The sequence below is a fragment of the Psammomys obesus genome, unplaced genomic scaffold (genome assembly GCF_907164565.1).
Source record: "Psammomys obesus unplaced genomic scaffold, mPsaObe1.curated_primary_1811, whole genome shotgun sequence".
In the NCBI taxonomy this organism is placed as follows: Eukaryota; Metazoa; Chordata; class Mammalia; order Rodentia; family Muridae; genus Psammomys; species Psammomys obesus.
In genome coordinates this window covers 56,704,352-56,724,479 of record NW_026585895.1, presented here as the reverse complement: position 1 = coordinate 56,724,479, position 20,128 = coordinate 56,704,352, and the positions used below count along the sequence as shown (strand labels likewise).

General features: G+C 43.1%; 1 protein-coding gene across 9 annotated transcripts in view; it reads left to right on the top strand.

The window, feature by feature from the left end:
• Positions 1-20,128, top strand: part of Ehmt1 (euchromatic histone lysine methyltransferase 1) — a 142,354-nt gene that overhangs the window by 118,636 nt on the left and 3,590 nt on the right. For all 9 annotated transcript variants that reach the window (XM_055600112.1, XM_055600113.1, XM_055600107.1 and 6 more), the window contains 8 exons: positions 1,477-1,581; positions 7,870-8,024; positions 8,889-9,056; positions 9,245-9,389; positions 10,137-10,214; positions 11,389-11,504; positions 12,371-12,457; positions 12,884-12,962. In XM_055600112.1, coding sequence (XP_055456087.1) covers positions 1,477-1,581; positions 7,870-8,024; positions 8,889-9,056; positions 9,245-9,389; positions 10,137-10,214; positions 11,389-11,504; positions 12,371-12,457; positions 12,884-12,962 — 933 coding nt within the window. The remainder of the gene's footprint in view (positions 1-1,476; positions 1,582-7,869; positions 8,025-8,888; positions 9,057-9,244; positions 9,390-10,136; positions 10,215-11,388; positions 11,505-12,370; positions 12,458-12,883; positions 12,963-20,128) is intronic.

The following is a 20,128-nucleotide window of genomic DNA, read 5'->3' as shown; positions in this document are numbered from 1 at the left end:
CATTTTCTCAGTTGAGGTTCCCTCTTCCCAGCTGACCCTAGCCTATATTAAGTAGACTAAAGAAGTGGCCAGCATAGGCCTCATTCTCACATTCTCCACTTGTTTTGTAAGGCCTCTCTGCAGTACTAGTCTGATGGTTCCATTCTTGGTATTCTGTTAGGCCTCCTCACCTCTATTCAGTGTTTCCCAAACTCCCATGCCCAGGATAGCTTCTGTCCTCCCTGAGGGAATCCAGGTTTCCTCCTAGATCTAGTTGTTCCTTAGCACTGTCCATTGTCTTACTAGGTTTGTTGTTTACTGACCAGCCTCCCCCACCATCATAAGGAGGTGTTTCACCAGTTCTGTGACCTGTGTGCCTTATTGGCGTTAGGCACACAATAGGCATCTATAAAGACATGTCAGTCTAGCAAACAATCTAAGAAGACCTACTAGCTTTAAGACTGTTTCACGCACATGATGGTAGGGCCCTTTGATTCTTGGTTTGGGGCTGCATTTCCATCTCCCTCATGTCCCTGCATCTTAGCCCTGCCATTTTGCTTTAGACCTTGCTCTTCTACATCTTGTCTGTGATCTCCTGCCACATAGACAAGAAAATAGCAGCTTGTAGTTGAGCCCCTTCCTTCCTTTTTCATTATCTAAAAATAGCATGGTCTGATTTATTTTAACTGCCACTAGCATTATATATTTATTTGTCCTGTTGGGTCACTGTGAGGCATTCCATTCCTTGTCATTCTAGGCTGGTATTTGTGCAGCATGTATGTGTCTAATGTCACCCTATGTCACCATTGTCTCAGATGTTGCCACTAGCTGACTACAGGGAGAGATCATCTTTATTTGTGGAGGAAAGCTATGTGTGTCTACAATGACATGCAAGTGTGGATGTACAGGAAGCCCTTTGGAGCTGTTGGGAAGGAGGCTATCTCCCACCTCCAGACCGATAAGTGGCCACAGAACAGTCAGGTCCTGCAGAATACCCTTTCTGGTCTAAATGAAACTACTTAACATGCGTTGATCTCAGCCATAGTGATGGGAAAGCAATTCCTGAGGTCCTTAATGAACCCTATAGACTCAGGAGATAGGATTGGTCTTTCTTCCTCTGGCCTTTGAAAAGAGGCAGTGACAATTACCTCTGTACCTGATATTTATTAGTTCATCTGCTGATCGGTCTTATGCTTAGTCATCAAAAGGCTGAGAGCATGAGTGAAAGCATTCTATTCATGTTTCCCACAAACCTTGCTATGAGTCCTCCTGGGTTGGTCAGGCTAACTAAGTGTTTAGTCCTGACAGCAGTGTTAGTTGGAGCAGAAAGGTCAGCCGAGCAACTTACCTCTCCTACTACAAAGGGACTGTGCCTTTCCTGGCTTTGACTTGTCAGAAAACAGTTCTCTGAGGACTCTTAGCCCCTGAGCAAGCTGCATGAAGTTATTTTCTCACTTCCTATCTGTGGTGGTGATATCTTTTGTCTCTTACACTCAGGATGATGGTGGTTGGACACCTATGATCTGGGCCACTGAGTACAAGCACGTGGACCTGGTGAAGCTGCTGCTGTCTAAAGGTTCTGACATCAATATCCGGGACAATGTGAGTTTTTCATGGTGGTTTAGGAACCTTATGGACATAGCCTCTTAGAAGGCCAGAGGCTCCAGGCTTCCTTCTTCTGAAGGGCTTTGATGTCTGAAGTGGAGTTCTAGCACATGATGGCTGTTTTGGTCCTTTGTAGTCAATATCTCACTTACTCAAACAAATGCGGCCTCTGTAGGGGTACATACCTTGTGTGAATCACTGCCCTATTCTTTGCTCCTGGCTCATGTCCCTGACTGACCTGGTGGAGGAGTCCAAGAAAGGTCACTAGGAACCAGATCTCTTGTAGGAGCCATGGTCTGAAAGAAAAAGACATATGAATAGACTGATTTAATATATTCTGTGGATGCAGAGTTGTATGGAGTCAGTTCATTTGCCCAGAAACAATAAGAGTAGGCAAAGAAGTAGTTTTGTTATCCATCTTGATAATATGTGATTTTTCTGGGGATAGTTGAACAAATGTCTGTTCATCTCAGATAGGGTACTCATAACAGACCAAAGAAACAATTGTACCTATCTGTTGCTAAAATTCCTTTTCAGAGGAGATGCAAGCAATGTCTACTCCTTTTTCTAAGGGGACATGATTCCAGCAGAGTTTACTTTGGGAAACCAGTGAATTTATTGGGGTGGGCCCTCTAAATATAATCAAGACAACTGCTGAACAGATTTGACCAGAGGCTGATCAGATGAAGTTATAAGGAATTAACTGAAATTATCTGATCTTAGGTTATTCTAGGTTGTGCCAAGTTGACAAAAACCAAGCAGCTAGTTCTGGTGTGCAACTAACAGCTATAGAAATAGTCTTTATGTTTGTGGCTTTTAGGGGCCTAGCCTCCCCAACTAGGGATGCAGTCTACTTCTGGCCCTGTGATTCTCATTAAGCAGCCTTAGGGCTTCCAAGAACGCCTTTTCCCACCCATGCACTGTGCCCTCATTCAAACTCTTTTAACTGCTATTTTTATTGTTCTTCCAGATGCTTTTCCAAATCTGCAAGTTATTCAAGAGTTATATAATGAAGCTTTGTTACAGAGAGGGGACAGAATTTCTTAAGGGCTATCCCAGTCCATTCTAAGCAAATTCAAGTTGGGAAAAAACTAAAAAAGAAACATTTCCAAGGTCCAGTACAGCATGAAAAGGTCCTATCACTTCAATGAATTGTACTTAAGAACCAGGCTGAGTATAGTTACCCTAGCGGGAGATATTAGTCCATCCATAATCTAGCCGTTCTTCACAGGCCATCTGGTTTTGTTTTAGGTTGCTGTTGAATTTTTTGTTGTTGTTGTGTTTTATATTTTGGTTTTTTGAAATAGGGTTCTTTTTGTAGTTTTGGCTGTCCTGGAATTATCTTTGTAAACCAGGATGGCCTTGAACTCACAGAGATCCACCTGCTTCTGCCTCCAGAGTGCTGTGATTAAAGGCCAGTGTGCCACCACTGCCTGGCTGCTGCTGAGGTTTTTAAGTTTTATTGTGTATTTTCCTTCTTTCTTTCTCTCTCTCTCTCTTTCTTCTTTTTTAACTTATGTATTAGATTTGGGGGAGGGGTCTTCACATTTGGCCTTCTTTCTGGATCCTACCATTTGTCATGATTTTATCAAAATGGAGGCTAATTCTCAGTGGAAGTGACTGTCCAGGTTCATTTTATGCTCTGTTGGTGGTTCTTTCTTCTTGCTTGAAATGTATATCTATGTGGCCATCTACTGACCCTTTGTTGGTGGACACATTGCTATTACAGTTATTAATATTTGTGCCCTGACTGAATCCTAGAAATGGAAACTATGGAAACTATCCAGAGTAGCTACCACATTGGCTCCAGAGTGGTTGTGCTGTTTCTGGCTTCTGGTGGTTTTAATCCTCATTTAATTTTGTGTAATGGCTGTTTGATGTTAACATCATCTTCTTGTGGGCTTTTTTGCTGTTTAATATGCTTTTTGGTCAAGGATGTTTTCAGAACTTTAACTCATGGCAGGTGTTTGGGTTTTTTTGTTTTGTTTTGTTTTGCCCTTCTCCTTAAGGTAGGATTTCAATCTGGCACAGTGGCGCATGCCTCTAATCCCAGCATTAGGGGAAAGAGAGGTACACAGATCTCTCTGAGTTCGAGACCATCCTGGTGTACAAAGCAAGTCTAGGACAAGCAGGGCTGTTACATAGAGAAACCCTGTATTAAAAAAAAAAAACAAAACAACAAATAAAAAGAAGTAGGATTTCACTGAGTAGCTTTGGCTGCATATAGACCACACTGGCTTGAAAAGGTACAAACATTGCTCATCTTTGTGTATATGTTTGGATTCTGCTTCCTGTATTATTTAAGACACCATTGCTTAGGTAGACATGATGGCTTGTGCTTCTTAATGAAGCTGAAGCAGGTGCATTGTTACAAGTATAGCCAGGCCATTCTGGGCTAGAGTGAAACCCTATCTCAAAACAAACAAAAACAGCAACAACAACAAATCACTGCTTTAACTGAAGGTGATGTTCTTCTGTGTTTTTAGAGTTGCATTTAATTTCTAGCTTTGCATTTAGGCCTATGGTCTATTGAATCAATTTTTTGTAGATGGTGTGAGCTGTGGAAAGTTTTTTGAGACAGTGTTCCTCTTTGTAACAAACCTGGCTGTTCTGGAACTCACTTTGTAGACCAGGCTGGTCTCAAACCAGAGATGCACCTGCCTCTATTTACTGAGGACTAGAATTAAAGGCATGTGCTACCACCACTTGGCTCTTCTTCACCTTCTTTTCTTTTCCTTTTCTTCTTCTTTTTCATGTAAACATTTGCCAGTACTGAAGTGGAGAAAGCCATTCTTTTTTCATAGAGCTGACAGGAGATCTATCAAGATCTTCTCATAGACAAATTACCAGGTCTAACTTTGTCCATCCTTGCAGAGGCCTCAGCAGCACATGTGGCAGAGGAGCCTTGTTTTATTTCATCTTTCACCTCAAACTCAAGGTCATTTTTCCCCACATTCTCTGTGAGTATGTCCTGAGCCTTGGTCTCATGTCCCTGCTTTCTGGGAAGAGTGACAGTCATGGTTTGGTGGCTGTTCCACCCTAACTGACATCTGGTTCCTGCTTCCTCTTGCTGCTCATGCTAAGCTCCTCACCTCTTTGTGGCAGAGCAGTCTTTAATTTGCCAAAGATATTTGGAAGATGCTTTTGTTGGTGTAGAGTTCTTTCTGGTCAGTGGGTTTAATGGTGTGCATGTTGCTTCCCAGAGTTCTTACTAAGATGTTTCAGAAACTGTTGTGCCTTTTTCTTGTGTTTTTGTGTGTAACATAGGCTTTTCTTTCAGGCTATTTTGAAGACTGTGTGATGTGCTTTGGTGTTACTTATCTCTGTGTATGTGTAGGTTGATTAGTTATCTTAGAACTGTGATTTAGGGTTTTTGTCAAATTTTGAATTTTAGTTGTCATTTCTTCAGATGATGTGAACTAGATTGTAAGAAGTTGTCTTGATGGTCTTGAATAGTCTTGTCAGCTTCTAGAAACTGCTTTCCACCCTAATTTTTGGCCAACTGGTTTTATTATGGCCTCTAATATACTGCTCCTTTTTATTTTTTTAATTTCTTTTACCTTAAACATGGTTTTCAGCTCACAAAGTTCTGTGGGTTTTTCGTTGCTATGTATTGGTGGGAAGTCAGTGGAGGGGTTTTGTTTGTAATTTGTACCGCATCTCTTACCTTTTGAGTGTGTGGGATTCAGTTACCAGGTGCTTAATGGCCAGATTGCTAGCTCTGTATCCATAGCAGTTGTGACTGGTCGGAGGTCATTTACCTCTTGTTGGTGTGCCAGGAGCTTGAAGCAGCTTACTTACACCTTGCTGTCAGGACTCTTGCTCTGTTTCTGTGAGTCATTGTTATGATGTCTGTCTCATTATGTTGGTTTTGTTCTCTAGTCTGCTCTAGTGAGCCTACTGCCATTCTCAATGCAAGATGATGGCTGTCACAGTGGGTCCTACCTATGGTCTGCAGGCTGATGGTGCTTCCCGCCTGGCTAAAAGAATGACAACCTTTGTGGGAGCCCATTCTCAACAGACCTTTGTAGCTCTGTTATCTGCTCTGTTTTCTCTGGCTTTTGACTGAGTAGCAACTCTAGCTCCCTTGTCTGTATCTTCTGTTTCCTGTGTAGAATCAGTAACCATGATTTTACACTGTATTCTTTTCACATTTTTTCATTGGTGGGAGGGAATGTTCAGTCTGGCCTGTAGAAGCAGAAAGTGCCACCCCCATTGTGAAAGTAAAACTGCTCAGAAGGTCAGTCCAGCACTGTGGCTCTACAGAAGTAAGCAGTCTCCTAAGAGTGAGATCTTAGAATTTAAAAACAATGTAATTCTGGCTAAAAAGCAAAGAACATTCTGATAAGAAAAAAGGCCCTGAGGAGGCAGGACTTTGTTTGAGCTCTCAGATGTGTGGGGGCTGTAACCAAGTAAAATCAGAGGCCCGAAAACCACTGAGAACAGCAACTAGAAAAGAATTCAAGATAGCTAAGGTTTTTGACAGAATGCTAATGTTGACTAGCAGTTTGCTTTTAGTTTTTCCTTTAGAAATAAATGTGCTTGGGGCAGTTAGGGGTGAGACTGATAGGCTGTCTCTGTTCTGTTTTTGTTTTCAAGTGGTCATTGAATTGAAAATCCCTGGTTCTACCTTACCATGTGGACATTGGAAGGGGACTGTTCAACTGTCAGAGAGCACCAGAGTGTTAGGATGTGACCCCTGAGGGCCTGCAGAATGTGCCCTTGGGATATGGCTTGGCATTGTCGTCTTGCCCAAGAAGGCAGATATGATGCTTTGTGTCTTGTGATGGCTTTCACTGCACATGCTCTCCAGGTGGTCAGGCTACACTTTTATCTATGGCTGTGTTCCCGAGGGGAAGGAAGCCACAATGAGCTGTTCACAGGGGAGAAGGCACGTCAAACCAATCTTTTTTATATCTATAGCCAAAAATTTTTACCTCTGAGGGTTTAAACTTGAGAAGAAGAACTAATCCAGAAGAAAGAGAAAAAGAAGAGGGAAAGGGAAGAATAAGAATCCAGAGGAGAAACCAGAAGCACTCAATAAATTAAAGTTAATTGTGAAGTGGGCTGTTCATTCAGTGGACAGGAAAAGTACTAAGGCTGTATAATGTGTAGCTGTAGTTGCAGGCCCAGTTGAAATGAGACCTCAGAGGGATGGTGAGCATAGGATGGGCAGAGATTGACAGGGGTTTGTTGCTATGGTGTCCTGATGTGAGAATATAAGTAAGTATTACTTAGTGAGTTTTTAAAATGTTTGTGTGTGTCCTCAGAGTCCAAAGATGTTAAATCCCTGAGAGCTGGACTTACAGTCATTTATAGATGCTTTGCTTGTTATGTGGGTGCTAGGAGCCAGACTCCAGTCCTCATGATAGAACAACAAAGTACTTTCAGCCATTGAGGCATCTCTTCAGCTCCTGCTTTTGAAAATATTTTACTATTTTATTAATTGAGAATTCCATAAATTTCTCAATTTGATTTGTAATTGATTGTATTGACCACCTGACTTCTTCAGATCTACTTACCTCTTCACCGCTTTCTAACTTAATGTCCTCCATTTTATTTCAAATAACCTACCAAATTCAGTGCTACCATCACTGGCTTGCAGTGTGTGGTTGACCTATCAGGTGCCATATTCTACTGAGAATGATTCTTCCTCAAAAGTTATCAACTGCCAATATTTTCTTAGTTTTTTTTTCTTCACCTTTATGTGAGCTTTAGGGATCAAATTTAGGTTATTGAATGGTTTTACTTTTTAAAAATAAGAAGAAAAGTATGCTATATGTTATATTATAAAGCTCCTATTCAAAGTGGTATAATCTTGTGTTTTTATTCTATTTTCAAAATAGACTATAGTGATTATATTACTTTTTTCCCCTTAGTTTTTTTTTTTAATTGTGAGTGAATATGTGTGTGTGTGTATGCATGCGTGTGTATGATTGTTGGATTCCTGGAACTGGAGTTAAAGGTGAACTATCGTATGGGTTTTGGGAAGCAAACTCAGGTCTCCTGGGCTCTACAAGAGAAGCAAGTGGTCTTAACCATTGAGCCATCTCCCTAACCCTACATTATATTACTTTTAAAATGAAAAACAAAAGTAAATAAAGGCTGCAGTTTAGATAGAATTTTTGTTTTCTGTTCATTAAAACTACAAATCCCTTCTCTAGTATAGCTTGTGCTAGGAATAACAGCTGTATGCAAGTACAAAAGTGAGTTTTGCCTGATCCCAGCATTGTGTTATAAGCCAGAAGCAATCTTCACTGGGCTCTCAATTTTATCTCTGTGCAGGAGGAGAACATTTGTCTGCACTGGGCAGCATTTTCAGGCTGTGTGGACATAGCTGAAATACTTCTGGCTGCTAAGTGTGACCTGCATGCTGTGAATATCCATGGAGACTCACCCCTGCACATCGCAGCCAGGGAGAATCGCTACGACTGTGTTGTGTGAGTGTGGTCCTGTGCCAATATAGCTCTTGCTGCCAGCCTACCAGGGGTGGCTGCTAAATGACTGTACCCACGCTCTACCTAGAGCTGATGCAATATAGGTGAAGTGTTTTTCCCAGTTGACATCTCAGACTAACAATGGTGCCCTTTGGACTCATAGTTGTCATAAATAACAGAAAGAAACAAACATAAAAACCCACCCAAATTCTTAGTTGAATCTTGACAACATCTTGGACCCAACAGTATGAGGACATTTTGACTCATAGGTTCCAGGAGGAACTGCGTGCTATTTGTTTTTCCCTCTCAGATGGAACTGGCTGCTTAGTGCCCTTTGTTAGCAGAAAGGCCTTCTTACAGTTTGTTTGTTTTTTTACGTATCACCAATGTCTACGTGGTGTAGCATCTCTGCCACGTTCCTTTGGAAGGAGAAGGAGGGCAGTTACTATACTACTTCACCTGGAAAGAGAGATGAAGTGACTTTGTGGCACTTTCAACTCTAGCCCAGGTATGGCAAACCAGCTGTTAACTTCATCAGGCAGATGTGCTATGCTGCCCTTCAGCATACCCCAAACACCTTTTCTCCATATCATTTTTCTTTATCCTTAAGGGCAAATTTGAAAACAAAATTTAAGAAAAATTAAGCATTCTTAGCTCCTACACACATGTTCAGGTGAGAAAACTGATGCCTCATTATAAATATAGGGGGCAGCAGATGTGCTCCTAAGGAAGCATTTTTTATTCCAGAGTCACTGAACTAGTAAGTTGGGTGCTATATGACAGATTGTTAGTCATTTTATGGGTCTTAACTGTGTCTCTTCTAAATTCAGATCTGGAAGCTTTGTTGGCTTACATTTTCCCTTTTAGCCTCTTTCTTTCTCGGGATTCAGATGTTACTCTAAAAAACAAGGAAGGAGAGACTCCCTTGCAGTGTGCAAGCCTCAATTCCCAGGTGTGGAGTGCACTGCAGATGAGCAAAGCACTTCGGGACTCAGCCCCTGACAAGCCTGTTGCTGTTGAGAAGACAGTGAGCAGGTGAGAAGGTTCTAAGACTGAGATGATTCTTGTAAACCATTTATAGGTGGGCTGGAAGATATTGGAGCAAACACTACATGAAGCCTGGCTCCCAGAATCCAGCCTAGTGTGGGTACTGGTTAGGAGCTTTGTCTCCCATGGGGCAGAATCTGAAACAGCACAAGTAACATCCCCCTTTTCCTGTGCAGGGACATTGCTCGAGGGTATGAGCGTATTCCCATTCCCTGTGTCAATGCTGTGGATAGTGAGTTGTGTCCCACCAACTATAAGTACGTCTCCCAGAACTGCGTGACTTCCCCCATGAACATTGACAGGAACATCACTCATTTGCAGGTTGGTGGGGATAAGGGATGGCAGGTCCCTAGAACTGAGTCCTAGGACTTAGCACCATTCTGGAAGGCCTGTGTCAGCTTCCCAGGAGATCCTGTTCTCTCTGAACTTGCCTCCCAGGAATGAAGTAGAAAAGAGATGTCCAGTTCTGGATTAGGCAGCACACTGGTTCTCCTAGCATGCTTTGAAAGCCTATTAAAGGCCCTAAGTGCTCCCTGATCAGTGGTTGCTCAGAGCTGTGATACTATCTGGCCCTTGAGTCGTAAACAGGAGGGTCCGTGCAGGTCTAAGAAGTGACCACTGCATGCTCCTTGGTCCTGGCAACTATACCCAACAAACAACTTTCCCACCTCTGACTTTTTCTTGGCTAAATAGACTTACTTGAAAGGATTTTTCCTATGGCTGTGCTTATGGGAGTCCCCTAATTCTCACAAGATGAGCTATATAAACCTTAGCTTGGTTGTGAGCTTCTGGCTTCTCTTCTTTCCTGTGAGGTGTCTGGCCTTGAGTGCACAGGTTTTTTAGCTCCCCTGCAGGCTACACCTATCTAAAGCCCCACCTGCTCCCTGTCAACATGGTGCATTCTTCTCAGTATGTCCCAAGTGTTTCTGCCCTGCTCCTAAGAGAGCCTATGGCAAATTAAAGGCAGTTGAGATTCTTCCAGGGCATTTGATGGTGATTGGAAGGAGGAAGGGATTAGGGGAGCAGGAATGTGGTGCCTGTCTGACATGCTGTGCTCTCTGTTCTTAGTACTGCGTATGCGTAGATGACTGCTCTTCCAGCACCTGCATGTGTGGCCAACTCAGCATGCGCTGCTGGTATGATAAGGTGAGGAAGCATATTTGCTGCACATGTGCTCATGTGGTAAGTTCTGTGAGAGTGAGTCTATGAACATGTCTCCCGATTGTAAGGTGTCCTAGTGACTTTGGGACAGTTTGAGGTGAGCTGGTTGTGGAAAACAAGTAGGAGGAGGTAATAGGCTGAAATCGAGGGGCTATTCCAAGTGGATTGTGGGGCTAAGGTGGGAGTTCACAGGGTGCTAGGGCTGGAGCTCAATGCCCTTTGTCACTGACAGAGGTACAGTAGCTGCCCTGCCATAGCCATCAGAGGAAACTTCTTTGTTGTTTTTGTTTGGTGAGCCTTGCCATATTTTGACATACAGTTGTCCAAAGAGATACTTAGTAGAAAGAGTAGGCCAGGGCCTAGGCTAGATGCAGTATCACTAGACACAGTGGCCTGAGGTGAAGCTCACAAGCCTAAAAGTAACTGGCAGTGCTAGTGTAAGAACGAAGTAAGGCAGTAGAGCCTTGAAGCCCAGGATGCAGCTCAGGGACAGAGTATGCAGAAAGAGGAGGTGCATATTCTTCATTTCAGTTCAGAGGCTATGGATGCTGGGATGTGCTTAGTGAAGAGGAAGCAGGCCGCAAAGGGGAACAGCATCATGTTCTTTGTTTAGAAGAGGAGAGTAGATAGATCATGGGGATTGGAGTGCTTGTCATCTGAATGAGAGGACAACACAAATAAGAACTGTGCTTGGGAAGAGGGGCGGGGCTAGCAGGGGTATGGTCTATGCTGGGGCTTAGCAGTTAGGAGCATTCTCATCAAAGTCCTACTTGTGCAAAAGATTCCCTAAAGTCTCAGATGTGCACATGGTCCTAGTGTGTTGCCTGTAGATAGAACTGAGTTGAAGAAAGGGAGAGCTGTATGGCTGAGTTCTCCAGGAGCAGCCTGCTAACAACTTGAGACAGGGAAGGGCAAGGGGGTTAGGAGAAAAGCATAACCTGATAGGAACCTGGGGTGATCTCTCCAAGAGGCCCTTGAACTAGTATCATACCCAGTAAAATTACCATTCAAACCAGATGTGGAGCCCAACTCTTTTATTCGCCCAGCTGTTATAGTCTCTATAAACCATTGTGTTTGTGTATATTTGAAGCCAGACTGGGCACCTTGTGAAATAAATACTGGTTGACATCTGCTGGCCCTTGTGGCCATCTGTTAATAGGATGGCCGACTTCTGCCCGAGTTTAACATGGCAGAACCACCCTTGATCTTCGAGTGCAATCATGCCTGCTCATGCTGGAGGAACTGCCGCAACCGTGTGGTGCAAAATGGTCTCAGGTGAGAGATATAGATGCATTAAGTCACATTAGGCCAGAAGCACGTGTATTTGTGGGTAAAGCCAATTTCGGGGGTTGGGGGTTGGGGAGAGGCTTGTGTTTGTGTGTAAACAACCAGCCAAGGTACACTTGCTTAGATATGAGTAGTAGGCTTGTTTCATTTGGTTTTACCACTTGAATCTTTTCTGTTCAGTGTTAGAGAAAGCCAAACAACATTGAGAATGGTGGTGTTTGATGGCTTTTCTCTTACAATTGTGTTCCTTCCTGGTGCTTAGTGCCTCCTGTGTCACAGCCACAATCAGGTCTTAAGCATTGGTAGTTGTGGTCTGTTCTTGGTGTACCAAGGACAGAGTGTACATGCTTCTCTGCCTGTGCCCCCTTCACCATATTTACAAATGGGCCAATAAGATGAACATGATGTGAGAGTGCCTGGAAGAATGGGTGAATTCCTTAAGCCTGGTCTACCTCGAGCCTGGCGGCCTATAGGAGCCTGCCTGGCTGCTTGTTGCAGGCACACTCCTTGAGTAATAGAATGACAGCAGTCTGGATTCTAGTAGAAACACTTCTAAGGGGTGAATACCTTTAGTCTTCACTGCTAACTCTTGGATTAGGCCAGCTGCATTTGAGGAAGGCAAGTGCTGCTATACTTTATCTTCGATAGTCTGAATCCTGGGTTCTCAACTTCCTGTGTGGTGCTGGATCTGTCAGGTGACTGTAGTTGCTCAAAGTCACCTGCAGAGTAGCAATATTCCTTGATTTGGAACCTGCACAATTTTTCTGTTTACTCATCTCACTCATTTCAAAATGGATATAGCTGGTTTGCTGACCATCAGGTACATGTCCACCTCCCCTCTACCTTTTTTCCAGGGCAAGGCTGCAGCTTTATCGGACACAGGACATGGGCTGGGGTGTGCGCTCCCTCCAGGATATCCCACTGGGCACCTTTGTCTGCGAGTAAGTGGGTTCCCAGAGTTCCACATCTCTGTCGATGTGTTTTTTGTTTGTTTGCTTGTTTGTTTTTTATTTTGGGGACTCCTCATGCATATTTGTGCTCTAAGAAGCCCCTGGGAGCATAAGATCCACTGTTCTGCAGAAGTGGGGTACAAGGCAGTAGAGGTATTGATTGCACCAGGTTTTTGCTGCTAGCTGTACAGTTGTGCTCAGATTTTCTACCTAAGTCATTCACTAAAGGTGTTAGCTTCAGAGTTCTGCACAGTACTAGTATCTTTGGTAAACCACCCTTGGTCCTCACCTTGCACTGCTGATCCCAGCTTAGGCCATACAACTTTTCCAGAGTGTCCTGTGTCTGCATTCTTTCTTGGCACTGTTCCTTGTCTGAGGGCACAGAGGTGAGATGGGTCTTCCCTTTTCTCACTACAGATACGTAGGGGAGCTGATTTCGGACTCTGAAGCTGATGTTCGGGAAGAGGACTCTTACCTCTTTGATCTTGATAATAAGGTAATGTCTTGTGAAGGGTCAAAGCATATGAGAAAATGACTGAAAAATATTGTAGAACTTGGGACAATTTGTTTTGGTGGATTCTGGAAAATGGCTGGCACAGGCAAACTAGCTCTCGACTCACTCCGATGAGCACCATGCTGCTGGTAGGTGTAGGCTCATTGTAGGTCTGTTAAGTTTACCACATAGTTCTGGGTTCATTGTGGTGTTCAAGGCATAGGCACCTAATTTGGGAGATTTCTGTGTTATTGTAGTAGGACTTCTACCTAGGATACCTCATTGTCTCCCCCAGCTCCCATGCTGGTCCCCTGAGACCAGCAGTAGGGACAGCTCATAGAGTTGTATAAGAAGCAGCAAGAGATCCAGAAATGCTGGCAGTGAGGTTGTCCTATATGTTTCTCTTGACCTCAGGATACTAATGTGCTTGGTCTGCTCTGGGAGTCAGGTTTCCAGTGGTTTCTGGGACAGTTGAAAATGGCTGAGACCACCTCCTCCTATCACTTTCTGAATTCAGGAGCTGCTCTTTAAAAAGCTGTGGTAGTACACAGCTTTAATCCTAGTATGAGAGAGCTGAGACAGGAAGACCTCAGTGAGCTTGAAGCCAGCCAGAGTTAAGTGGTGAGACCCTGTTTAAAACAAGTAAATAGTAAGTAAATGCATCCCAAAGCTCACAGTCTGTGCTAGTGGTTAAGGAAATAAAGGTTTTCTAATCTTAATTGCAGCCACCCAATCATGGAATCAGTATTATCCCCAGAGAACAGGGCCACCCTGACCCCAGGCCCTTAATTTACTTAAGAACTTACCATTTGTGAAACAAGACTTACATTATAATTAGCTGTAGAGACTGGAAAGATAGCAAAGCAGTTAAGCACACTGCCTGATATCTCCGAAGACCTGGGTTCAATCCCAGCATATATGGCAACTATCCTGTCTTTGTATAGAAGCTGTGTTTGGATCTCTTCCTGCTTTGAGTCAAACTTGGTGGGTAGTCTGAGGAGAGGGCTGGGCTTGTTTCTGCCTATGAGGATTTGTAGTCATCCAGGCACTATTGACCAGGACACTACTTGTCGCTCCCATGCTCCTGTCTATGTCTGAAACATGTTTTGTTCCTTGTCTGATTTCTGACTCTCACACTGGTACCCTTGGTGGCAGAGTTCAGCTGGTGGCTGTTGCTGCCTTGGTGGCTATTAGTCCGCACACTCTTCTTTTCATGATTGTGTTAGTGCTTGGAACTTCAGGTTCTGGGTAAACCTGACAGCCAGTGAAGGTGTCTGCACACCTGCAGATCTGCAGTCTTGACTCAACTATTGGTGTCCAAATCCACTAAGTCTTTACTTTGAAGTGGTTTGTTTGTTTTTCTTTTTTTCTTTTTTTTCCTTTTTTCTTTTTTTTTTTTTTTTTTTTTTTTTTTTTTTTTTTTTTTTTTTTTTTTGCTTGACCTTACCATATTTGCCTTTTAATTTTGGTACTTTTCATGGGTTATTGATTAGGATTTGTTGTGTACACTATTATGTGCTATATGAATAAAGGTAGTTTTATTTGCCCTTTCTACGCTGTGTAACTTTTGCCTTTTGTCCCTTTACCCATTGTTTGAGGGTAAACATCTTCCCTACCAGGGGATGTTAGTGCAGGAGTCTCGTGAGTACTCAAACACTTTCAAAACTTCCTAGGAGGGTCATCCCCATCTTATCCTTGGTTGTAGGATAAGGCCAGTATCCAGGACTTTTTTTCAGCTGTAGAAGCAGAGCAACAGCTTTTTCCATATTCCTTTCATCACATTGGTGTGTGACCATTTTTATCAGCTCCTGCCATTGCATTTTTTATCTTAAAGAATACTATGTCAGTGGCTCTTGTTCACTTCAGAGGACATAAAAGTTATGAGAATACCAAAGTCTTCTGTTTGCTGGACCTGCTCAGACCATACCCCAGAATATGTCTACATGAGTACCATGTTCATGACCACATCTACTGTCCCATTACCAGAACCTACCAACATTTTTTTCCCCCTTCATTGGGATTCCTAGGCACAGGATTCCTGACGCCCCTTCAAGTGCACTATGTCCTGTGGTCATGCTAAGGTATGTGTGTCCTTATCAAAGAAATTCAGGACTAACTGCAGCTACATAAGGACTGTGACAGGCTCTGAGCAGGAGAAATGGGCTGGATGAGGCCTATTCAAAGGAAGTTGATGCAGCTCCACACTATCGCTGTTCTGCAAAAGATGGGCATTAACAGCGGTGGCATGAAGTTGGTATGCTGAAGCCAAAGTTAGGTATAGAAAATTGCTTGTTCCAAAGGCAGAGTTGAAAGCCCTTAATCCCTGGGTCCTGTAGACTGTGCTTGTGGCCTCTGAGTTTCTGAGCTGGGTACTGGTTAGTGACCACACATGTTTTAGTGCTTTTGTCCTTCAGTTTTTAGTAAAGAATCCAGTCATGGGTAGTGGCTCTCCAACTTGGGGACAGCCTGTGGTGTTCTGGGCCAGGAAGTGTACACTTGACAGTTGCAGAAGTACTCTGGGTCATGCTGAGGCTCTTTCTTTGAACAGTGACAGTGTGCTTAAGAGGGGTGACCACATCTTCCACCCTAGGAGATTTTGGTACAAAGGTAGAAGCTTTTCCAAGTGGAAAGATCATTTTAAAATATAGCACTAGTCATGCCTAGGCTTGAAGTTCTAGACAGAAATATCTCTAGATGATAATAATAGCCTCTGCCTGCCTAGGGCTATAGGCCCATAGGCTCACAGTCAGCCTCTGGCTCTTTGAGACACTGGCCAGACCCTATGGAATGTTCCCTCCCCTCTTAGCAGATGTGGATGGTTTGTGTTCTGTTAGGTGCTGTGAAATCCCAGTGAACAAAAGTGACTCTGTACAGCAAGTAAAGGGATGTCCAGTAAACCACACTAGCCCCTGCTGGACCTGTTACAACACGGCTGCTTAGAAATACCCATATTCCTCTTGCTGCTGAACAAGCATATCCTGTCTGTCCCACTCAGGCCTACCCTATTCTTCCTTCTCTCCTAAATTTTGCTCCCTCCTGTCTCATCTGTAGTATCACCCTCCCTTACACAGGTATTCCTGGCCTTATTTTTCTCTGCTGCCCTTTCCTAATTTAAAAGATAAAGGGAAGACAAGAAAAAAAGAAAGCCTTTTTTCTTGGCTGCCGTTTCTTGGGGTGTATTTTGCTTCCCACAGTCATGGTAGCCTCTTTTTTGATGGGTGCTCTGGGAATGTTCTGACCTCTAGAAGAATGAAGATAATCAGAGGTAGGGGCTCCATACTTTCACCAGATTCAGCATGTCTTTCTTTCCTTTCTTTCTTTTTCTCTTTTCTTTCTTTCTTTCTTTCTTTCTTTCTTTCTTTCTTTCTTTCTTTCTTTCTTTCTTTCTTTCTTTCTTTCTCTTTCTTTTTTCTTGTTACTTTCTCCTTCCTTCCTTCCTTCCTTCCTTCCTTCCCTCCCTCCCTCCCTCCCTCCCTCCCTCTCTCTCCCTTTCTTTCTTCTTTCTTTCTTTCTTTCTTTCTTTCTTTCTTTCTTTCTTTCTTTCTTTCTTTCTTTCTTTCTTTTCTTTCTTTCTTTTCTGTTTATACAGTGTTAAAAATAATAATAATAAAACACCTCACTCCATTCCACCAGTGTGTATCTTTGTGTAATGCCATTTTCACAACTGTGGCATTGTCATCACACCCAGTTATGTACAAGGTGGTGGTTATCTGCTGCCAGCTTTCTCACACATTTCTACAGTTTTTCCAAGTACCTTTGCACTGAGCAGGTTCCCAGAGCCAGTCAGGGCTGAGCTCACACTTACTGCATCCAAGGAGAGCAGCATTCTTCCACATCATCTGCTGAAGACAGTTACTGCCCTGTAGCGTTCCTGCCACCTGGACATGTCTGTCCTCAGATGTGCTTATTTCCTGAGACCCAGTGACACCTGTGCTTGTGGCACTGTATTCTTCCCAGCCAGTGTTCTTAAAGGAACTTTGTGGTAGTTGTGAGCCTTGGCTGCTCCCCTTTTACCTGACATTTCTGTACCATTAGGGACTTTTGTTAATGCTATTCACATTTATTTTACAAAATTTTTATTTTAGTCTATATTTGGGGTATATGTATGTATGTATGTTTGTGTGCGTGTATGTGGAAAGGCCAAATGTTGGCATCAAATGTCTTGCTTTTTACCATATTTCTTGATTTGGAGAGACTGGGCTTATTGACACAATGACACATCTCCATGCTAGGGATCTAAGCTCAAATGCTTAGTGTGCCTGACATTTTACTGACAGAGCCATTTCCACAGCCCAGAATTTTTTTTTTTTTTTAAAGGAAAATAAAGATGTTTCCCCACCTATATCCACCTGTTCTTTCTTGGGAGAATGCAGATAACTCTGTCCTGCCAATATGTCTGCCCATTTCCAGAATGAGGCAGAGGTGAAAAAATGCCAGATATAAAAGAAATTTGTTGTTTCAAATTTTTCCCCTTTGTATGTTTTAAGATAGGATTTTACTATCTAGATTAGGATGGTCTTGAACTTGTGGCTCTCCTCCTGCCTCTGCCTCCCAAGTGCTGGAATTACAGGTGTGTACCATCTCACCCTTTTGTTTTGAATGTTGGTGTAGATCATGGTTTGTCTCTCCCTCTTTAAAAAAAAAAATGTATGCAGTATGTTTTGTCAGTTACAGCTCTCTTTAATATGCACATTACTCTTGTTTTGGGTTTCACAGACCTCTTGCCTCTTACTTGTCTTGATGTTTTCTGGCACCACTAGGTTTCCTTTGTGTAGTGCAATCCCATTTTTTTAAAGACCCCTGTGTCATGTGGTAGTGTGGATTTCATAGAACAAAATCTTCTGCCAAAGCATTCATTCATTATTTTGTGTGTGTGAGTTTTGCCTGCATGTGTTGTATTTCTGTGCACCATGAGTGTGCCTGGTGCCCTTGGAGGTCAGAAGAGAGTGTCATATTCCTTGGTATTCCTTGGAACTGGAGTTGTATGGGAGCTGGGAACACATCTTCTGTGTTCTGTTACCAGGTATCGGGGGTCTTTTGGCTCCTGTCACAAACGCTGACACCCACTTACCCTGTTCTCCCAGCTTTTGTGCTGGTGAAGGCCACCTCTTGGCTCATAGCCAGCACCTTTGCATTGTCCTGTGAGAAGGAACTCTTTGGAGTCTGAGTGCAGATAGGCTTTGTCCTCAGCTGTGGTCAGCTCCATTCTTCCTTGTCTCCCGATCCTGTTGATTCTATCACTGTGGGGTGAGGATTCCCAATAGGAAATTTTAAGGGGAATAACAGTCATGGTACTGTTCCCCTTGTTCCCAAATGGAAACCATTTATAGGAATAAAGGTATGTATTTTGTCTGTGTTTGTGTGGAAAGTTGTATAGTTTTTCTACTTCGTTTTTCATTTGCCAGTGTAGTACAGAAATCAACACTTAGTCTTTTGGGGACATTGAAGTTGATTTCATCTTTGCTACTTTTGCAAATGACATGTGAATGAGTCATCTTGTGCAGTGGTTTATTGCTGCCTCTTTGGGCCTGCTCCTTTTTGCAGAAGAAGGTTAAATAGCCAGTAGATCCTCACTAGATTCCCACTTGAGTCTTTTTATTAGTTCCTTTTTGTTGCCCAGACTTTGCACTGCTCTGTCGTGACTGCACTCTGTTCTGTGTTACATAGAACATGAGCAGTTTCTGTAATCTTCTCTCTTGTAGCATTGGTTGTCTCAAGCTAGACTTGGCTGACTTTTTAATCTTGTTCGTGTAGGTGTTTAGTGGTTTTGTTCTTGGTTGTTTTGTTTTTTTTTTTTTGTTTTGTTTTGTTTTTGTGTGTGTGTGTGTGTGTGTATTAAATCTACCACCTTCTCCACTCCAATTTCTTCCCCACCCCCACCCCCACCCCCACAACACTGTGTGGGTGAGAAAGAAGGTTAGAGGGGAAAGGGAACATAGACCTCTTAAACTGCTTCCTGCTGATCAGAGTCATTAGGTTCCTGTAGCAAGTCTAATCTTTATCAGAATATCCAGAAATCCAGCAATAGCAAATGCAGTAACATGAACCAACAGCAGCACGGGGATTAGCAGCTGTCACAGGCCTTAACGGGGCTCTGCCATTTCTACCCTCTCCAGAGTCCCCAGAATTAAACTATCTGCAGTGAGCAAAAATCACACCCCTGCTATTACATGAGGCAAATTATAATCAACCTCTTATCCCACAGCTGGATTAAAACAAAACATTCACATAACATAACTGGGTTCTTAAAAAACCAAAATTCTCACTACATGCATGTTTATTTGCTTGTTTTTTGTTTGTTTGTTTCTTGAGTCAGGGTCTCAATATGTAGCTCTGGCTGTCCAGAAACTTACTATTTAGACCAGGCTGGCTTCAAACTCAATAGAGATCTGCCTACCACTGTTTTCATTTGTCTGTCTGTTTCAGGAGTGAGGAGGGTTTAAGACAGGGTTTCTCTGTGTAACCCTGGCTGTCCTGGAACAAATCTGTGGCCTCAAACTCAGAAATCTGCCTGCCTTCTGAGCACTGGAATTAAGGGTGTGTGCTACCACACATGGTACTCATTTGGTTTTTGTTTGATTTTTGTTTTTTTGAGACAGGTTTTCACTGTGTAACAGCCCTGGCTGTCCTGGACTCACTTTGTAGTGACCGGCCTTGAATTCCCAGAGATCCGCCTGCCTCTGCCTCCCAAGTGCTGGGATTAAAGGTGTACGCCACCATGCCTGGCCCTCGTATTCTTAATGTTAACTGTTTTGTTTTTGTCTTTCTTTTTTTGTCCCGCAAGTGGGCATGTTGTTTTCTGGACTTTTTTAATAATTAGCCCAGCTTCAGATTTAAGCTTTGCTATTTGTTTACAGCTCTAGTCTCTGTCCAACTGTCTTCCAGTCAGCTTGATATCTGCTTTCAATATGGGCCAGGTCACTCAGAAGTTTCAGTGTATAGACTTTGGCACCTACCCCAGTAGCCCAAGGACTCTTTCCCTGTGACTCCGCAGCCCTGAGTACCTTTAGCATGTGTAGTGGCTGCTTTTAGAGTTGTTTTCTTTGGAGGCTAAGCTTTATCTGTAACTTCCTAGGTTGTCACCACACAAGTTGAGTCTCAAAAGTCTAACACCTGGGTCTCTTACTGTCTTTATGGCAGATGCAGGACATGGGTTGTTCTGTCTTTGA